At 47.0% G+C, this 17,004-nt stretch overlaps 2 protein-coding genes across 4 annotated transcripts in view; one reads left to right on the forward strand and one right to left on the reverse strand.

Moving 5' to 3' along the window:
- Positions 1 to 11,600, forward strand: part of STXBP5L (syntaxin binding protein 5L) — a 184,546-nt gene extending 172,946 nt beyond the window's left edge. For all 3 annotated transcript variants that reach the window (XM_059493339.1, XM_059493340.1, XM_059493341.1), the window contains 6 exons: positions 953 to 1,192; positions 2,089 to 2,449; positions 3,384 to 3,549; positions 5,343 to 5,454; positions 5,833 to 6,053; positions 7,057 to 11,600. In XM_059493339.1, coding sequence (XP_059349322.1) covers positions 953 to 1,192; positions 2,089 to 2,449; positions 3,384 to 3,549; positions 5,343 to 5,454; positions 5,833 to 6,053; positions 7,057 to 7,098 — 1,142 coding nt within the window. In that variant the 3' untranslated portion in view covers positions 7,099 to 11,600. The remainder of the gene's footprint in view (positions 1 to 952; positions 1,193 to 2,088; positions 2,450 to 3,383; positions 3,550 to 5,342; positions 5,455 to 5,832; positions 6,054 to 7,056) is intronic.
- A 4,591-nt stretch (positions 11,601 to 16,191) lies between these two features.
- POLQ (DNA polymerase theta) overlaps positions 16,192 to 17,004 on the reverse strand; it is a 48,875-nt gene continuing 48,062 nt past the window's right edge. Inside the window, exon 29 of the mRNA XM_059493923.1 lies at positions 16,192 to 16,348. Within this exon, the coding sequence (XP_059349906.1) occupies positions 16,235 to 16,348 (114 nt within the window). The 3' untranslated portion in view covers positions 16,192 to 16,234. The remainder of the gene's footprint in view (positions 16,349 to 17,004) is intronic.

Genomic DNA, 17,004 nt, shown 5'->3' on the forward strand with positions numbered 1-17,004 from the left:
GTAAACAGCAGCACTGGCAGCACTGGACTGTGCAGCAGCCAGCCCTACTCCCATCTTCCCTCTGGCTCCTTGGCTCTTCAGGAACTTTTTAGCTCTCTGTGCTTTATAGCCTCTGATGTTCCTGCTAATGCCAGGAGCCACCTCACACAGCTTTGTGCTTCCTGCCTGGCACTAGGCAAAGCAAAGCAGAGGTCCTCAGCCAGTTCATGGTTACCTCTCTCTGAAAAGCTCAGAGGGAGTCTCTGTACCTGGGCACTTGCAGTGGGGAGAGCACAGCTCTGTCTCCAGCTGGCTCTCGATGCTGCCTGCTAAGGCTCAGGCAGTGCCAGCTCACCCTGCAGTTGTTGCCAAGGGCACAGAGCAGGTTTCTCACTTCACTCCCTGGGAAGCCAGAATGGATGTGTACCCTGAGATGTTTTAGAGACTGGGCTCAGTTCAGCAATGGGTATCTTTTCCCCAGGGAGCAGTTATTAATGCCTTCACAATAAATGATGGCTGTGAACACAGTGCTTGAATGTCCTGGTGATGGCAACAGGATCAGAGCAGGGGACACATGCTCTGAAGCTGGTAATGGCATCTCCCTTCATGTCCTGCAGCAATGGGATACATGGATTAATTCTAAATGCATTGGTAACATATGGGTCCAAAATTGTTTTGTGCTATTTAGAACAAGTCCTTTGAGCTAAGGCTGTTGTAAATTCTAATTAGTTCATGCTAATCTCCATAATAGGCAGTTATTTCTAATGCAGATCTAGCTGATGATGTCTAACAGCATTTTCCACACTTATTTATACACTGGCAGCAAGCTGGTATCATGCTAGGGTCACAATGTTTGCTCAGGTTAAGAAAACTTTTATTTTCTGTACTCTGCAGGGAGTTTGTATTTGCTGCAGGCTTGTGCCTGTTCCAGGGGTACTGATTTATGCCTGTTTGCTTGTATCTGTTTGTGCAGAAAATAGGGAAAACTCCTTCAGCCGTTCCCGAAGCTCCAGCGTGTCCAGCATTGACAGGGACTCCAAGGAGGCAATCACAGCTTTGTTCTTCATGGAGTCCTTTGCCCGAAAGAACGACTCTGCTGTTTCCTCCTGCCTCTGGGTTGGGACAGGCCTCGGGATGGTCATAATCCTGTCCCTCAATCTGCCTGCCAGCGATGACTTACGGCACTCAGAGCCAGTCATGGTGTCTCCAAGTGGTGAGAGTGCTGCTCTTTTCCTGCTTTTATCTGTCTGGGTACTATGGGGCAATAAGTGCATGATTTTGTAGGGCCTTCTGGGCAGAAGTGTCTCAAAAAATCAAGCAGTGGTCACTCACTGAGTGGAGGGCACACAGGTAAAGATGCTCATGAGGGACCAACAGCTTCATGGACTGAGACCCTTTGGTTGTGTTAGCTCCAAATACTGCCTTGTGTAGCAGGCAAAGTTACATGTTTCTTGTGAGAACCAGAGCTCCTTCATATTGTGAAATTACAGTCCTGTTTACAATTCTGTCTGGGATTCTGCAAGCAGTTTGGCTGTCTCAGTATCAGAAAGCTGCAGAGAAGCAGAAGGGAGTTCAGGAAAGGAAACAAAAATGTTGGCAGGTTGCTGTACCAGGAGACATCCTTGGCTGAGTGAGTGACAGATGGTGTAGCAGAGAGAACAGAGGGCTGAGAGGTCAGGTCTGAGGAGAGGCAGCATGTGCTTTAAAAATGGACAAAAAATGGAGAATCCACAGAAGCAGAGGTTTCCCACCCCCAGTTTGTTTAGAAAAACAATGCTGGAAGGTCACCAGACTTGGAGCAATTTTACTGCTGGGGAATACATATTCTGCTAGTATAATGTAGAGATAAACAACAGGCCATCTTTAACAGCATGTATTCCATCCATCATTATAGATATCAGCTGCCTGAGACCTTTCCAGTACTGGCAGGCTGTTTGTTCACCTTCTCCTGTGCTCAGGAAGAACTGAGCAAGCACCCCTTGTCACCTTGGCTGGATTAATGTGTGTGCTGTGTTTACCAAAGCTGGTGTCAGCTGTGCTGTGCTGACAGGCAGCCTGGCTGTGGTGGCAGTGCCAGTGAGAGGAAATTCAGGGAGTTCTGTTCTGCAGGCACCGTGCTGACGCTGAAGGGAGCCGTGCTGACCTTCGCGTGCTTGGACTGCATGGGGACACTGACACACCAGCCCTATGAAGTATGGAGGGACCCACACAGTGCTGATGACGGTGACAAAACAAGGAAAAGGAAACTTGTCATGCATTCCCCTTCCTCCTCCCAGGATATGGGTGATCATCAATTTGCAGTCATTTGTTCAGAAAAACAAGCCAAAGTCTTCTCATTGCCTTCCCAAACATGTCTTTATGTCCACAACATCACCGAAACGTCCTTTTTATTGCGAGCAGATGTGGTCACCCTCTGTAACAGCGTCTGTCTGGCGTGCTTTTGTGCTAATGGGCACATCATGACACTGAGGTACTTATCTAACTAATCTTGTGGCAAAACTAAGCAAAGAGGTGGCACAGTGCTGTCATATTCCACTTGTGTTTGCTCCAGAGTGCCTGGTGCTCTGCATTAACTCCCTGGTGGGTGTGTTTAATTCCCTGCCTTGATGCAGCCATACCTTGGGCTGTCTCCGCCTGGGGAGTTAAAGCAGGCAAGTACACAGTAAAGCAAGCTCCTGATGTTTTCCAGTAGTCCCCTACCTGTGACAGTTGGTGGCTGGTGATTTTTAACTGTAATAAAAGAAAGCCCTTATAATTTTGCCCAGTTATGGTGGGTCAGGTATAGAGAAGTATAAAACTCAGCCACAGAAAGGGTTCTGTTTATCCTTTGTGAAGTACCAGGTCCCATTCTTGGCACTTCTGTAGCTTTTCTGTTCAGAGCACTTGGTTCCCCTTCCTTGTCCCTTCCTCCCAGGAGCTCACTGTGCAGTAGCCCTGTGGTTGTACCTTCACCTTGCTGCTCCCTGTTTCCCTGGCCAGGCCATTTAAATTTGGAAAAAATACTGCTCAGAAACCATGGGAAGCTGGAGGACAGCAAAGGTGATGCTGGAGCCTCTGTCCACAGGGTGGGAGCAGGGCCCTGCCAGGCCCTTTCCTACAGATGTCCCTGCAGGCCTTGCCCTGCAAACGACCCGGCCATGTGGCACAAGCCATACTGTGCCACATGCACATCCCATGTCCAGACAGAAGCAGAAGCCTTAGGGCCATGGAGGCAAGGCAGCTGAAACCCCTCCATGCAAGCAAACAAAATCCGATGGGAATGCAGCATTTTTATGGCAGGATTTTTCAGCTTAGAGCTGTACTTTAAATATTGCAGTTATGAAGAGCATAAAGTGAAGTGTTGGTTGAAAATGCAGGCACAGAGCAGGTGTTCCATGCTAACCTGGGAATGTGCTTCTCCTCAGCTTGCCCAGCCTCCGCCCGCTGCTGGACATGAACTATTTGCCTGTGACAGACATGAGGATAGCACGGACCTTCTGTTTCACTAACGAGGGGCAGGCTTTGTACCTGAGCTCTCCCACAGAGATCCAGCGCCTGACCTACAGCCAGGAGATGTGTGACAACCTGCAGGTAGGGCTCACACCTCACCCTGTGCCCCTGTGTGGCAGGGACAGTGCCCTCATTCCTCAGGGCCAAACTGGCCCTGATAAGCACAGTGCTGCAGGGGCAGGACAGATCTGTTCCTCTCCACTTGCCCTGAGTGAATGATGCCAAAGCGACAGGGAGAGGTCAGCAGCTCTGTTGTTCCTTGGGCTTTTTCATGCACTCTGACCTGCACCTGTGCAAAAAGTCTTTACAATGTCAGAGATGGGCTGCTTTGGTTTGGTTGTTTTACAATGAAAATGCAAATAAAAATGTCACTTACTGAGGAGAAGGGAATTGTGAGAGGTAACAGGGAGAAACATGAGCAATAAAAGGAAAAAAAAAAAAAAAAGAGGGGGAATAAGTTCTGGGTTATATAATTAGCAGTGAACCAGAATGGAAGTATAAAAGAAATGGTCCTGCCAGCACTCATTATGCCCTAAGGAATAACATGTGCTGAGCTGCTCAACTCACATCATAGCACTGTCTGTCTCAAGTCTGAAAAGGCACTTTGAGGAGCAGGCATTGCACACCAGCTTTTGTGCACCAGAGAGGAGATTATTTTGCAAGGAGCCAATTTTAAAATAATCTAAAGGTTTGACCGATGCATCTTAGACTGTGGACCAACAAGAGGCTGTTACAAGCTAAATTGGGTTTTTTACCAGCCTTAACAGCACCCTGTAACTACCAAGAAAAGGGAAATACAGCCCTTGCTTCTCTGTACTGCTGGACTATGGCTGCTTTTATCTTGGCTTTTAGGCAAAAAAGGTTTGCATGGTCATTATGTGTGTACAGAAAGCAGATGACCCAGTGTCACCTGTTACTTGGGAAAACAAAGCTGGGCTGCATGAGAGCTCCACTTGGGCTCCAAGGGCTGCAGTAATTTTTCTCCCCAGAGCAGGTGACAGTGCAGAGCAGCAGTGGCTGTGAGTCACAGCGCTGCCCTCGCCCCCAGGATCTGCCTGCTGTGTGCAGCACAGCAGCTGGGTCTGCCTGCTGAGGCTTGGCTGAGCAAACACAGAGCTGAGCAACAGGGCAGAAACTGTTCTCAGCACACACAGCCCCCTGGTTTCAAACACTAATGGCGCTGCACACTTTTCCCATCAGTTTTCCAGAGAGCCTGCTTTTCCTAATACTGCTGCAAATAAATCTGAGCCTGACATTTGTTGGGAGTGACTGTTCCAAGATGTGGCACCAGAGCAGTGCCTTCAGCAGATGTGCTTATTTAGCAATGCTGATGGCACACTAATGGGGTGGGGGAAGGTTGTAGGAAGGTAATGAATTTTGTTTAGAAAGGAAAAAACCAACTAAACTACAAACCACCAAACTCTGAATTGCTGGCAAGCGTTGAACTCAGGTGTGCTATAAAAGGAAAGCAGAGTGACTGCCCAGCCTGGCTGGGCAATCACTAAAGCAAAATAGATAATACACAGCAAATTGTTTATTCAATTATAGTGTCACCTCTGCTGTTTCTAAGCAAAATGCGACCTTATCACTGGTATTTTTATTCGTATTAGCTGCAGGTTTTATTCTCTGGTAACAAACATGGGGCTGAGCAGTGACAAACCAAGTCCCTTTGAAAGCATGAGTGAGTCTAGTTTGCCCAAGCATTTGTCAGAATACACAAATATCACCTGCAGCATACTGGTCACACAACAGACTCTTTTAAAACTAGTTGATAAGGTCCAGTGCATGTGGCTTGTTAATGAAAAGCAAGAAAACACCTAGAATCACTTTCACCCCACTAACCTTTTACATGGACGTTTTTCTGGCTTTACTAGGACATGCTTGGGGATTTGTTTACTCCTGTGGAAACACCAGAAGCCCAAAACAGAGGCTTCCTCAAAGGACTTTTTGGAGGAAGCGGACAAGCTTTTGACAGAGAGGAGCTTTGTGAGTAATTTATTGCTTGGGGTTTTTTGGGCAGAAATTTATTCTTGAGATCTCCTGCCCTTGTCATCTAGGAATGGAGCAGTGCACATGATTTAGATGACTGATGAAAAGAGAAAGCTGACCTGGTGGAGGAAGGGGAGGGTTCTTGTCTGCCATTCCATAACTCCTTCACCTTGGCAGCTTCTTTTGATCAGCTGAGTGTGGGGCACACGACTGCCCTGCAGATGTGGTGGCGGCAGAGCAAAACCTTCCAGATGTGCTACCCGCCCCTGGAATGGCGCCACTGCTGCAAGGAGGCAGCTGGAGACTGGGCAGCACTGACAGAGCCAGGCCAGGCGCTCATCCCTGTCTCTCTGTCTGTCCGTTTCTCCTGTGCAGTCGGCGAGGCCACAGCAGGAAAAGCCTCCCGCAGCCTGGCCCAGCACATCCCCGGCTCGGGCGGGATCGAGGGCGTGCGAGGAGCGGCGGGCGGGGTCATCGGGGACCTGACCCGGGCGCGCATCGCCCTGGACGAGAGGGGGCAGAAGCTGGGCGAGCTGGATGAAAGGACTGCCAGCATGATGGCCAGCGCAGAGGCCTTTTCCAAACATGCACACGAGGTAGGAGCCCTGGCACCCACACCCTGCGATGGGAACTGCCAATCCGGTGTGCTTCCATTTGGGAAAGCCAAGTGCCCTTCTCTCCCTTCACCCAGTCACGGTGTGCTCATGTCAGCATGGCATTGTTCCTGCTCCCAAACTATCAGAGTGCCAAAAATAAACACAGCCCTTCCTTTCACGTTTCCAGAAATGAGCATCCATTGTTAGCCTCTGAATTTAGAACATGGCACTTCTCATCTTGCCTTTCTCACTAATTCGTTATGGTTTGTTTTTTTAAGCCACTTAATGCAGCACATCCATGCAGTAGGGCAGAAAGGAGGTAGGTGGATGAGTGCAGAGGAACCTTTACAGATCTTACTGGGAAAAGGAGAACATTACTAGTACAGCCCTGTGGTACTGTTATGTAGAATAGGCCTTGCCAGGAATGGGAATAGCTTCTGTGCTTGGAGCTGGAAATGGAAAGCTTTTCCATCCCACGCTGTTAAGACTGGGAAAACTAAAATGATTTTTCTTGAAGATAAAACAACATCAAAGCATACTTCCCAAAATGCACGTTATTCATTTCATGTGCATCACATCTCCAGACAAGACCTTTACATTTTTATTGGCTTTTGTTAGTGTGAGGCAGAAAGAATGTGCCCTGAATTGCAAGAAGTTTATATAGTCAGGGCATATCTACTATGCTCCATAGAGAAGTGTCTTTTTATTCCTATAGAAAGCAAGTTCCTTTAATTTTTGAAGAAGAAAAGTAGTTAAAGTTCCTCAGGGAAAATCTTCTAAAACCAGCAATAGCAGGTAACGCTTTTTAAATGTACTAACTATGAAATTAAATATGAGATCTCAGTGGACCCAAGACCTGCTGACATTGTTAGTGAAGTATTGCATTGTTCTGCATTTATTAATTCTGAAGTTTGACAGTTAATGGGCCTGGGTCATGTGTGGTCTCTCACATGCAGGGTGGTGTTTGATTGCCATTTGTTTGGTTTTCTCCCCATCTCTGTAGGTGATGCTCAAATACAAGGACAAAAAGTGGTACCAGTTTTAGACTTTCAAAGAAGCTGCTTGTGGCTTTATTAAGAACACTGTTCAGGGAAGCAGCCTTTATTCCCAGTCACTGGCCAGAGACAGTTTTTTCTCCTAGAAGATGTTTTCCTGTTACTGTTATTGGATCATCACAGTGGACGTCAAGGAGAAATTTACAGACCGTGGGATGGAAGCTGGAATCATGAGGGTCTTTCCAAAAGCTGACTCTTGGGGGGCCAATTTTTTCCCAAAAGGAACTCAACCATCACTGTGGCATGTAGTTTTTCAGGAGCTTTAGGTATGAACTGTGGGGAGTGCGTCTGGTTAAAAATATTCTGTACAAACTCGAATGTTAATGCACTTATAAAACTTTGCATGACTAATTGCCAACTTAAAAAAAAAAAGAGAAAAAGGAAGCATGTTGTGACCGAAGAAAAATGGGATTTATTTCTATTCTGAGCAAAAAAAAAAAAAAAAAAAAAAAAAAGAAAAAAAAAAAGAAAAAACACCTAAATGACAAAAATCTTTATTTTTTAAAAGTTACATTATGAAAAGCCAGGACATTTCAAGCATGTTTGCTACTGGTCTCCACATAAAAAAGAGTTGAGCTGCATTTTCTTATCTGCTATTTATTACCCTTGAAAAGCCTTGCTTGAGGCAGTGCTCTTTAACTCCTACCAGAAAAATAAATAAATTTAAAATCCTATCCCCAAAATCTAATGATTTTGCAGGTAGCTGGACAGGCACTATCTAAAATGATCATTAAGAAATGTGCATAGATGGTTTATTTGCAATGCAGAGCACCTGAAACATCATCCTAATCTATATTCTTTAAAATGTGCTCTAGATTCATCTGTTGTCCTTGAAGGGGGCCTGTGGCACTTTTCATCCCCGTGGAGTCTGTATCACTTGGTTGCCTTATTTCCCAGTAACAGGAATAGAAAACCAGCTTTGGAAAGCATTTCTTCAAGTTTGGAAAGGCAAGATGGGAACCCAGAGTCCCATCAAACACTGCTCAGAGGCTGCTTAGCAGCTTGCAGAGCAGCCTAAGTGCTCAGCTGAAATTATGAGAGGAGGCCTGCACAGAAACCCCCCAAAACCTGTGACAGAAAGAGAGATTAGAGCAGGAACCCTACACAGTGGGCCAGGGAGGAGCATGGAAAACCATTGCCAACATATATATGGAACACAGATATAGAGTGACACCGTGGGTGAGTGGCAATTTGTACTCTGCTCACACTGCTAAAAGTAATTTGCTTCTGCTCCAGAGTGGCTTGTTGGGTTTTTGCAGTGAATGCTGCAGGAAACTGCAGCCACAGAGGAGAACAGTAAGCTGGATTTATTGCCTATCCTGGTGGAGTGCTCCACCCTGTCCTACAAGACTCACTGCCACACTGGTCAACTCTTAGGTTAGAAATGTTTCCAAGATTGGCTTGGAAACAAGGCACTGAAGGCTTGTTCTCATGTGTCTGGACATAATTTCAAATTAGCAAAAAGAAAGTGAGGAAAAGCTGGAAAAACATCCTTTAAAATGTTTCTTTTGAAGAAATGTAACATCTGTCTCTTAAAGGAATCCTGATGGACACTGATGGAGACAGGCACCATCCCACTCCCACCTAGACCTTAATTTCACTGGTGTTTGTATCATCACAGTGTCCAGATGATCCCTCTCAAAGACATCTTTTCCTTCTTCTTCCTTTGCCTACAATAAAATACAGCCCAGGAAGCTGTACCATCCACAAGTCTGGCCTCACAACTGGCCCACTGCACAAGTTAAAGGGTTGGGAGAGATTTGAGGTGTTAAGTTTTAAATTCCCATTGCAGCAGAACAGAATTTCATGATTTACAGGATTTTTACATTTTGCTGTAGCTGAAACCAAAATGATGGCCCTGACAGGTCCAGCTCAGCTGGGAATGAGACTCCACAAGTTTCCCTGGCACAGGGGAAACTGCTCTATGTGGTCAGAACTGTAGAAACTTGCAGGGAAAAAGGACAAAGCCTGAGCAATGCCTGGGCTTGTGCTGAGAGCTCAGGAATTGGAGTTGTCCATGACCCAGGAGGATTTCTCTGTGTGTAAGGAAAAGCCAAATTTGCCAATCTGATGCCAGTAGGAACTGGGTTGGGGAATTCCTTCCAGGGGCTGGGTCACAGAAGTAACCACTTGTGCCTGTGAGGAAGCACTGCTCTAAGCAGGCTTGAGAATGAATAAAGGAGGGCATTGTGGCAATTTGGTCTTCAGTCCAAACCTGTGTTCACTGGGGCTCTGCTCCGGCCTGGAATCCAAACCCACTGTCTCTGGGCAACAAAATCATTTAGGGCAGCATTCAAAATGTCCAGCAGCCAGCTTATTTTCCATTCTGCCCTGCTGTGTGGCACTCAGAAGCAGCTCCAGAGGCTGATTGGAATCATGGGATCCCTGAAGAAAATTTAAGAGCAACTTCTGACTGCTGATCACTGCAGCTCACCCAGAGAGAAAAGTGTCCTCAACAAGTCTTTACACAAGGCCCAACTGTCTCTGGCTGCCAACAGTCTTTAACACCAGGGTGAAAAAAAAAAACCTGCCAGTAGGTTTCCATTTGCATTTTTATGCAGCAGAGAAATGAGAATTTAGCAGCCCTCAAACTTAAAGTTTTTAATGCTAAACTTTTAAGCAACTTTTCTTTAGTACTCTCCATCAGGTCACAGCTTTCCACTCTTATATATTTTACATATTTCCAGACAGTTACCAATTACAATTTCTGTTAAGTTCACCACTTGTGACTATAATGATCAATTTTCTTGTAGTCTGTAGAGATCTAAAAAGTTGTATATGTTTGTATATAGAACATTCTATATATATAATATATATATGTAATGTATATGTTGTATAAGTTTGTTAGTGCACACTGTTAAATGCTTTCTATCAAGATTTACCATGTATGTGGAAAAAACCCATCACTTAAAAAGTTCAATGAGGGAGGAAAACTCTTGCCTGGGTGATTTATTGTGAAATGAGGGGGAGTGTGGGATTTTTGCCAGGCTTGCCCTGCACGCTGCTCAAGGCTGTCAGTGACAGGCACAAAGGAGCTGCAGCATTCCCAGCGAGGAGAACAGCATCTGACTGCAGCACTGGGACTGGCTGGAGGAAAATCAAGGACATTGGCTGTCACTGGATGTTGAAATCTTTCTGTGCTTTCACCTTTCCCACTCAGACAGCAGCACCTCAAGCAAAATCCCAAGCTTAGATGTCTCTTCAGCCTCGCAATCCTCAGCTACACCAGGCCAGACTGGCTGGAAGTATTAGTTCAGTTTAAAATGCTGTTTGTTCATTTAGATACTTTGTTCTCTCACATTCTTCTCTCCAGGAGCTCTGTCACAATCAGATCCAAAACTAGTTACACAGAACTTCCAACAGCACACACACCTTTGGGTTTGACCAGATGTTTGTAATCTTATGTCTAGTGCTGTAGATAGAGAGAAAAAATGCATTAAATTAGATTATTTATAAGTCTGCAGAGTTGGCAAGTCTTCAATGAAGTACAAGCTACTTTATTTATTAATAAAAAAATTAAATCTATTCCTAGAGCTTTAACCTCAGTTGCAAACCTTGAATTAAAAGACATGACAATTGAAATTTTGAGAATCAGGTTTTGTTTTCTGTAATTACCTGGGGGAAGGGGGTTTAAGTTTTTTTTACAGTTCTGCAGTTCAACTGTCTACATCAATTAGTCATTCCCCACAGCACCAGGATTGTTACAAAAATGTGTAACAAAAAATACTCTATTTACTACATGTATTGTATAAAATTATCACATAAATCCTTCTCTAAAACAATTTCTACTCCTTTTCCAGAATGCCTTTCACACCACAGTGCGTGCATAATGCAGGTGGGCATAGAAAGGTTTTACTTTTTCAATAGAAATCACTTCAGAGCTGCATCCAGCCTCAGCCCTCCTTCAGGTACAAACTGCGTGTGCTGCAGCACAGGCAAAGCCACAGCTTTTGGTTAATTTTGCCCCTCAAAAAGCCCCATGCACCTTTTCCCATAGCCCAAAGGTGAGTCCAAGCACAGCATATTTCAGTCTTGGATGTTCCTCTGCCTTGGCAGGCTCTGGTAGGAGCACACTCTCTCTCTCTCTCATGCAGGAACTGCTGTGGACCTTCGTAGCCAACTCTTCCTCTTAGGTGTATAAGCAATAGTCACGTAAATGAGTGTTTCCATTCATGTGTTTTGTTTTGTGATTAAATCAACAAATCAAACATTGTACTTTTTTAAATAGCAGCAAATATTCAGATTCAGTGTCAAGGAAATGTGGGCTGAGTATGTGTGTGGTTTGTTGACGAGTCATTACCTGTCTCAGAATGAAGGCTGATCTGGAGTGAGCCACACACTCCTGTGCTAACCATGTCCTGTTTCCACAGGTATCCTAAATCAGTATCACAAAGCTAAGGCATCTGAAAGTGAGGCTGTCTCAAGCCCCCATTAACAACCAAAAAATAAATTAAAAAAAAAAAAACAGAGGGAAAGAAAATAAAGAAAATAATTGATACTAGTTGGTGTAATCTCTTTTTTTCCAACTTCTGCATTCTTTATAGTGTTTCAAAGGTGCATGGTTTGTGTAAAACCTTTGGTTGGAGTTTTCACTTCTCATTCAGGAATACAAAAATTGCAGTCGTGGTTGATGCTGGGGTGGGGATGGCCACCTCCCTTCCTCCAGCAGCTCCTGCCAGGACAGAACCCTTGCCCAGCTGATGTTCCCATGCTCCATGGCAGGGAGCTCACAAGGAGCTCCTGACAGCCATGCAGGGAATGTCACCAGCCTGGACCAGGGCCCTTCCTGTCCCTCCCACTCAGGGTGAGCTCTGGGAAGGGCAGGACGGGTTCAGTGTAAGGGCTCCTTCCAGCAGCACCTCGGAATTGCTGTGCCGGGAGAAGCTCCAAGTGTCAGCCACAGGTGCTGAGCTCCCCTCTCCCTCTTTCAGCCACGTACAGCTCTCTCCATCAAATGCAAGCAGCACAGAGGAAAGCCAAAAGGACCCAATCAGATCAGATTACCAGTGCCATTATGTGTCACCTGTCACCACTTCCAGTATCCAGGGTTTTAGAAAAGGAAAGCTGCAGCAGAAAACCAAGGCAAGACAAGCTTGTGGTCTGCATGTGAGGAAAGGCACTGAGAGGCTGCAGCAAACATCAAAGGCGTGAGTTCCTGCTACCAAGGCCGGGCGAGTCCTGCCCCGGACCAGTAGCCATTAATGCACATTTGAGTCATTCTGAGCAGAAAGGAGATGGGAAGCCACCAGACCAGATGGGAACCCACCTGTCCCTGTGAGGAGCTGGGTCCTGCAGGTTCCCATCACAGGAACACAAGGCACTCCCAGTGACAAGAGCTGTTTGCCAGGACTGCATCCCAGCTGGATTTCTTTTGGCAGGCAGGCACATCCCTGCTGGGGCAGCAGCCAGGCAAGGGCACTAGTAGGAATTCTGTGTGCACCAAGGGACAAGGCTGTGAACAAGTTGTAACAAACAGAACTCTTACCCCTCCTGCAGCATCCATCTGTCCTTGTGCCAGGCTGTGCCAGCTGACAGGAGGCTGGCATGGGCTGTGAAGGGAGAAACACACAAACAAGCTGAGGAACAAACACTACCAGATGCATCCCATCCTGACTACACACAGACTGAGACTCACCTGCACCCTGGTTATCAGGTCCTGAAGTAATAAAATGCCCTCAGCCAATCAGAGGTGGAGGAAAAGGAGCCCACAGACAAAACCAGATAAGTAATGTGAGCAGCCAGGCTCCTTCTTACCACCTTCAGAAAACAACATAAACCCTTTTCTGCAGTTCTGGACAGTGCCTCTGCTTACCTGACTTTGCCCTCTTCTGCTTCCACTGCTCAGTCTCGCTAAGAGTTAAAGTCTAATCAGAATTGAGGAATGCAAATAGCAGCAATCAGAAAACAACTCAAGAGCCAGTCCCTGTAACACAACTCAAATGCCACAGTGGCTACCTCTTATCTTCTCATTTGCTCCCAATTACTGCTTAATTAAAATGAGCCCATCGAGTTTGTTAGTCAAAATAAGTTTGGGTACATGTTAATCCCCTTACTGATTAGCATCACCCCCTTCTAGAGAGCTTGCTGAGAAATCCGTGTGAGATCCATCCTTGGGAAGCTCTGAAGGCAGCGTGTGGGAGGGAAATACTGTAATGTGCCAAGGAACAAGCAGCCCAAATGACAGCAGCCCCAGCGAGGCCTGGAACGCAGCACAGGTGTGTCACTGCAGGACACCCAGGACAGGAAATCTTTAGGCCATGAGAATTGATAATGAGCTCAAGGCAGCATCTTCACAGGCAGAGCACACAAATGGTCAGGCACCAGGGGGCCGAGGCTGGGATCTGTTAGTAACAAAAGCTTTAATACAGTAAGAAAAAAGACAATGCTGTGGATAAAGAGCTCAGCCATCAGGTGACAGGTGTAGAAAGCCATGGCATAGAGCAGGCAGGAAGAAAACAAAAAAATCTCAATGTAAGCTGGAATAGAGAACAGGAAAGAAGGCCAAGGCAGCCTCACCTGGGGCTCTGGCTCAGTGTCTGCTTTGCTGCACAAGAGGCAGGAGGTGGTGGATCAGAGCCCGGGAAGCAGCCTTTGTGAGGAGGAGGCTCCATGAACACCTCTGAGCTCTCCCTGTGCTCTCCAGCCCTCGGTGATGCCGGGATAAGGGCCCTGCCAAAGCGCCCTTTGAAGTTAACGATGCCGAGCCCCTCTCCGGCTGCTCAAAGCCAAGCGTGCATCCTCTCAGATCAGGCTGAAACAGCAACTTCAAAAGTACACGGCTTAAAAAGGACCCAGCAGAAGTTCAGAAATGAAAGGATAATTAGGGGCTTGAAAACTTCTCACAGGAGGCAAGAATGGAAAGATGGAGATTGATTGCATTAGGGAGGAACCACAGAAAAAGACAGGATACAATAATTAGAGGCATAAGGAAGATGAGGGGAGGCACTTGTCCTCCCTTTCTTGTGAGATACAAGGGCTAGACGATGAAAATTACAGAATTCAAGGTCAGGCATTGTGTGAAGTTAACAAAAGCAGCTGAACTTGTGTAACCATCACAGCTGTCTGGAAGGGAAATGAAAACTTGTGATGTGAGATTTAGCCAGACCAGAAGGTATTAGTGAGGAGAGTGATGCCAAATAGTGGCAGATTAATTCCCTGCAAGCTCCTTCCTTGCCCCTTCTTTTGAAGGATCTGATCCCAGCTCAGCTTGACAAGGCCAAAGTCCCAGGAAACCTTTCTGCCTCATCACAGGGTCAGAGCCAAAGACACTGAGGCAGAGTAGGGGAAATCTGAGCAGGTTTTAGGGGGGCTGCCAACAGGCAGATGTGAGGCTTCCTGAGGAGAATGGTCTCTGAAGGAAGAGCCACAGTCACCACCACCGTGTAACAACTCCCCTCAAACACACCAGACCTCAAGCACCAGCAAGGCTGCCATGTCAGCTGGCCAGACTGAGATCGTTTTCTTCTTCAGAAAAATATACATAGCCATGAAGTTTTTAACCAATTTGTAGAGCTTCATTCTTTAAAATGTTTCTGCTGGTGACTTTGTATTAAGTCTAAGAGATCCCAAACAATATTCCTCTTGAGGCCACTTTGCAAGGTAGCAGTAGGATGAATTACAGCAGTCAGTCACCAAAATGCTTCCTTAAAAGTCAGAGGTCAACCAAGCACAGGTGCCATTCACTGTGAAGGCTGCACAGCTGCTCAGTGAGAAATCCAGCCAACTGTAAAGCCACTTCAGCACATGAGTGTCATCAGCAGAATCCAGTACAAGATAATCCTGGCAAAGGCCTGCAAAATTCTACATCAAGTGCAATCACAATGACTCCTTTTGCCCTAGACAATTATACACAGGCACTGCCAAATTATGTTTGCACCTTGTTTTAATAAGGTAATCCAGCTCATTTCATATGTAATAAATTCATTAGGCTTTGGGGGTTTATACAAAATCAAGCACCCTTGACAGAATTCATTTAAATATCCTTCTTTTAACAATTAATAATTTCACAGTTTAAACATGCTTCAGTGCTCTGACAGCTCTGGATGGTTTGGCATGGTGAGTTCAGGCCAGCTCCCCCCCCAGGTTTCAGAAGGCAGCTGGGTGCCCTGCCAGCAGGGGCACAGCCCAGGGGATCACACCGCCCGCAGTGACCCCAGGCTGCACCTGCCCAGTGCCTGCACCTGCCCTTGGCTGCGTGGCACAGGCACACAGCACTGTCACAGCCCCATGGCACAGGCACACAGCACTGTCACTGTCACAGCCCCACGGCACAGGCACACAGCACTGTCACAGCCCCATGGCACAGGCACACAGCACTGTCACTGTCACAGCCCCATGGCACAGGCACACAGCACTGTCACTGTCACAGCCCCACGGCACAGGCACACAGCACTGTCACAGCTGCGTGGCACAGGCACACAGCACTGTCACAGCCCCATGGCACAGGCACACAGCACTGTCACTGTCACAGCCCCATGGCACAGGCACACAGCACTGTCACAGCCCCATGGCACAGGCACACAGCACTGTCACTGTCACAGCCCCACGGCACAGGCACACAGCACTGTCACAGCCCCATGGCACAGGCACACAGCACTGTCACTGTCACAGCTGCGTGGCACAGGCACACAGCACTGTCACAGCCCCATGGCACAGGCACACAGCACTGTCACTGTCACAGCCCCATGGCACAGGCACACAGCACTGTCACTGTCACAGCCCCACGGCACAGGCACACAGCACTGTCACAGCCCCATGGCACAGGCACACAGCACTGTCACTGTCACAGCCCCATGGCACAGGCACACAGCACTGTCACAGCCCCATGGCACAGGCACACAGCACTGTCACTGTCACAGCCCCAAGGCACAGGCACACAGCACTGTCACTGTCACAGCCCCACGGCACAGGCACACAGCACTGTCACAGCCCCATGGCACAGGCACACAGCACTGTCACTGTCACAGCCCCATGGCACAGGCACACAGCACTGTCACAGCTGCGTGGCACAGGCACACAGCACTGTCACAGCCGCGTGGCACAGGCACACAGCACTGTCACAGCCCCATGGCACAGGCACACAGCACTGTCACTGTCACAGCCCCATGGCACAGGCACACAGCACTGTCACAGCTCCAGCTCCTGCAGGTCTCCCCAGCTGGGGCCAATCTTCACTTTAACATTCAGCTTCACTGAGAGTTTGATGGCGTTTTCCATCTCATGTTTCACGATCTGAGCAACCTGGAAGAAAACATCAGGCATCAGACACAGACACAGCCTCAGTGCTCTGGGTTTCTGTCAATAGCTGGGGCAGACAAGCACCTAGAATCCTATCCTGCATTTATTTGCACTGACTTACCACCAGTGGGAATGCAACCAAATCCTGATTAGTGCTTATGAATGGAGAAACTGTATAAAGCCAGTGAGATTTTATGCAGCACAGAGCTGTGACTGGTTCTGCAGTGTTTGGGATTACTCAAAAAAGGGGCCAAGATTAACTTTCTGTTAAACACCTGAGAGTCCTGAAGAGTCTCATCTTTCACTCAGCTGCACAGCTCTGAAGTGTTTCATGGAGTCTGTTCTGAAAACTTCAAGCTACTGAAAGCAAGACACAAAACAAATTTGCCAGAAGCAAAGAACGGTGGCTCGTCCGTGTTGTGCCAGCTTGAAAAGCACTCTGTGAAACACAAATTATAAACCTCTGGGAAAGCAGGTCACATTCCATGTGGGTGCTACAAATACTGCCCAGCTTCCCCCTCACTATTTAGTTTAGGCAACTCCTGCCCTCTAGTAAACAGATGAGGTAACTGTTCTCTGCTCTCCAAAGGTATTCCTAAGAAAACACTCATTTCAACACACAGTTAGGAGGCCAGAAATTATTTCTTTCTGCAGCAGTT

The sequence above is a fragment of the Ammospiza nelsoni genome, chromosome 2 (genome assembly GCF_027579445.1).
Source record: "Ammospiza nelsoni isolate bAmmNel1 chromosome 2, bAmmNel1.pri, whole genome shotgun sequence".
Lineage (NCBI taxonomy): Eukaryota > Metazoa > Chordata > Aves > Passeriformes > Passerellidae > Ammospiza > Ammospiza nelsoni.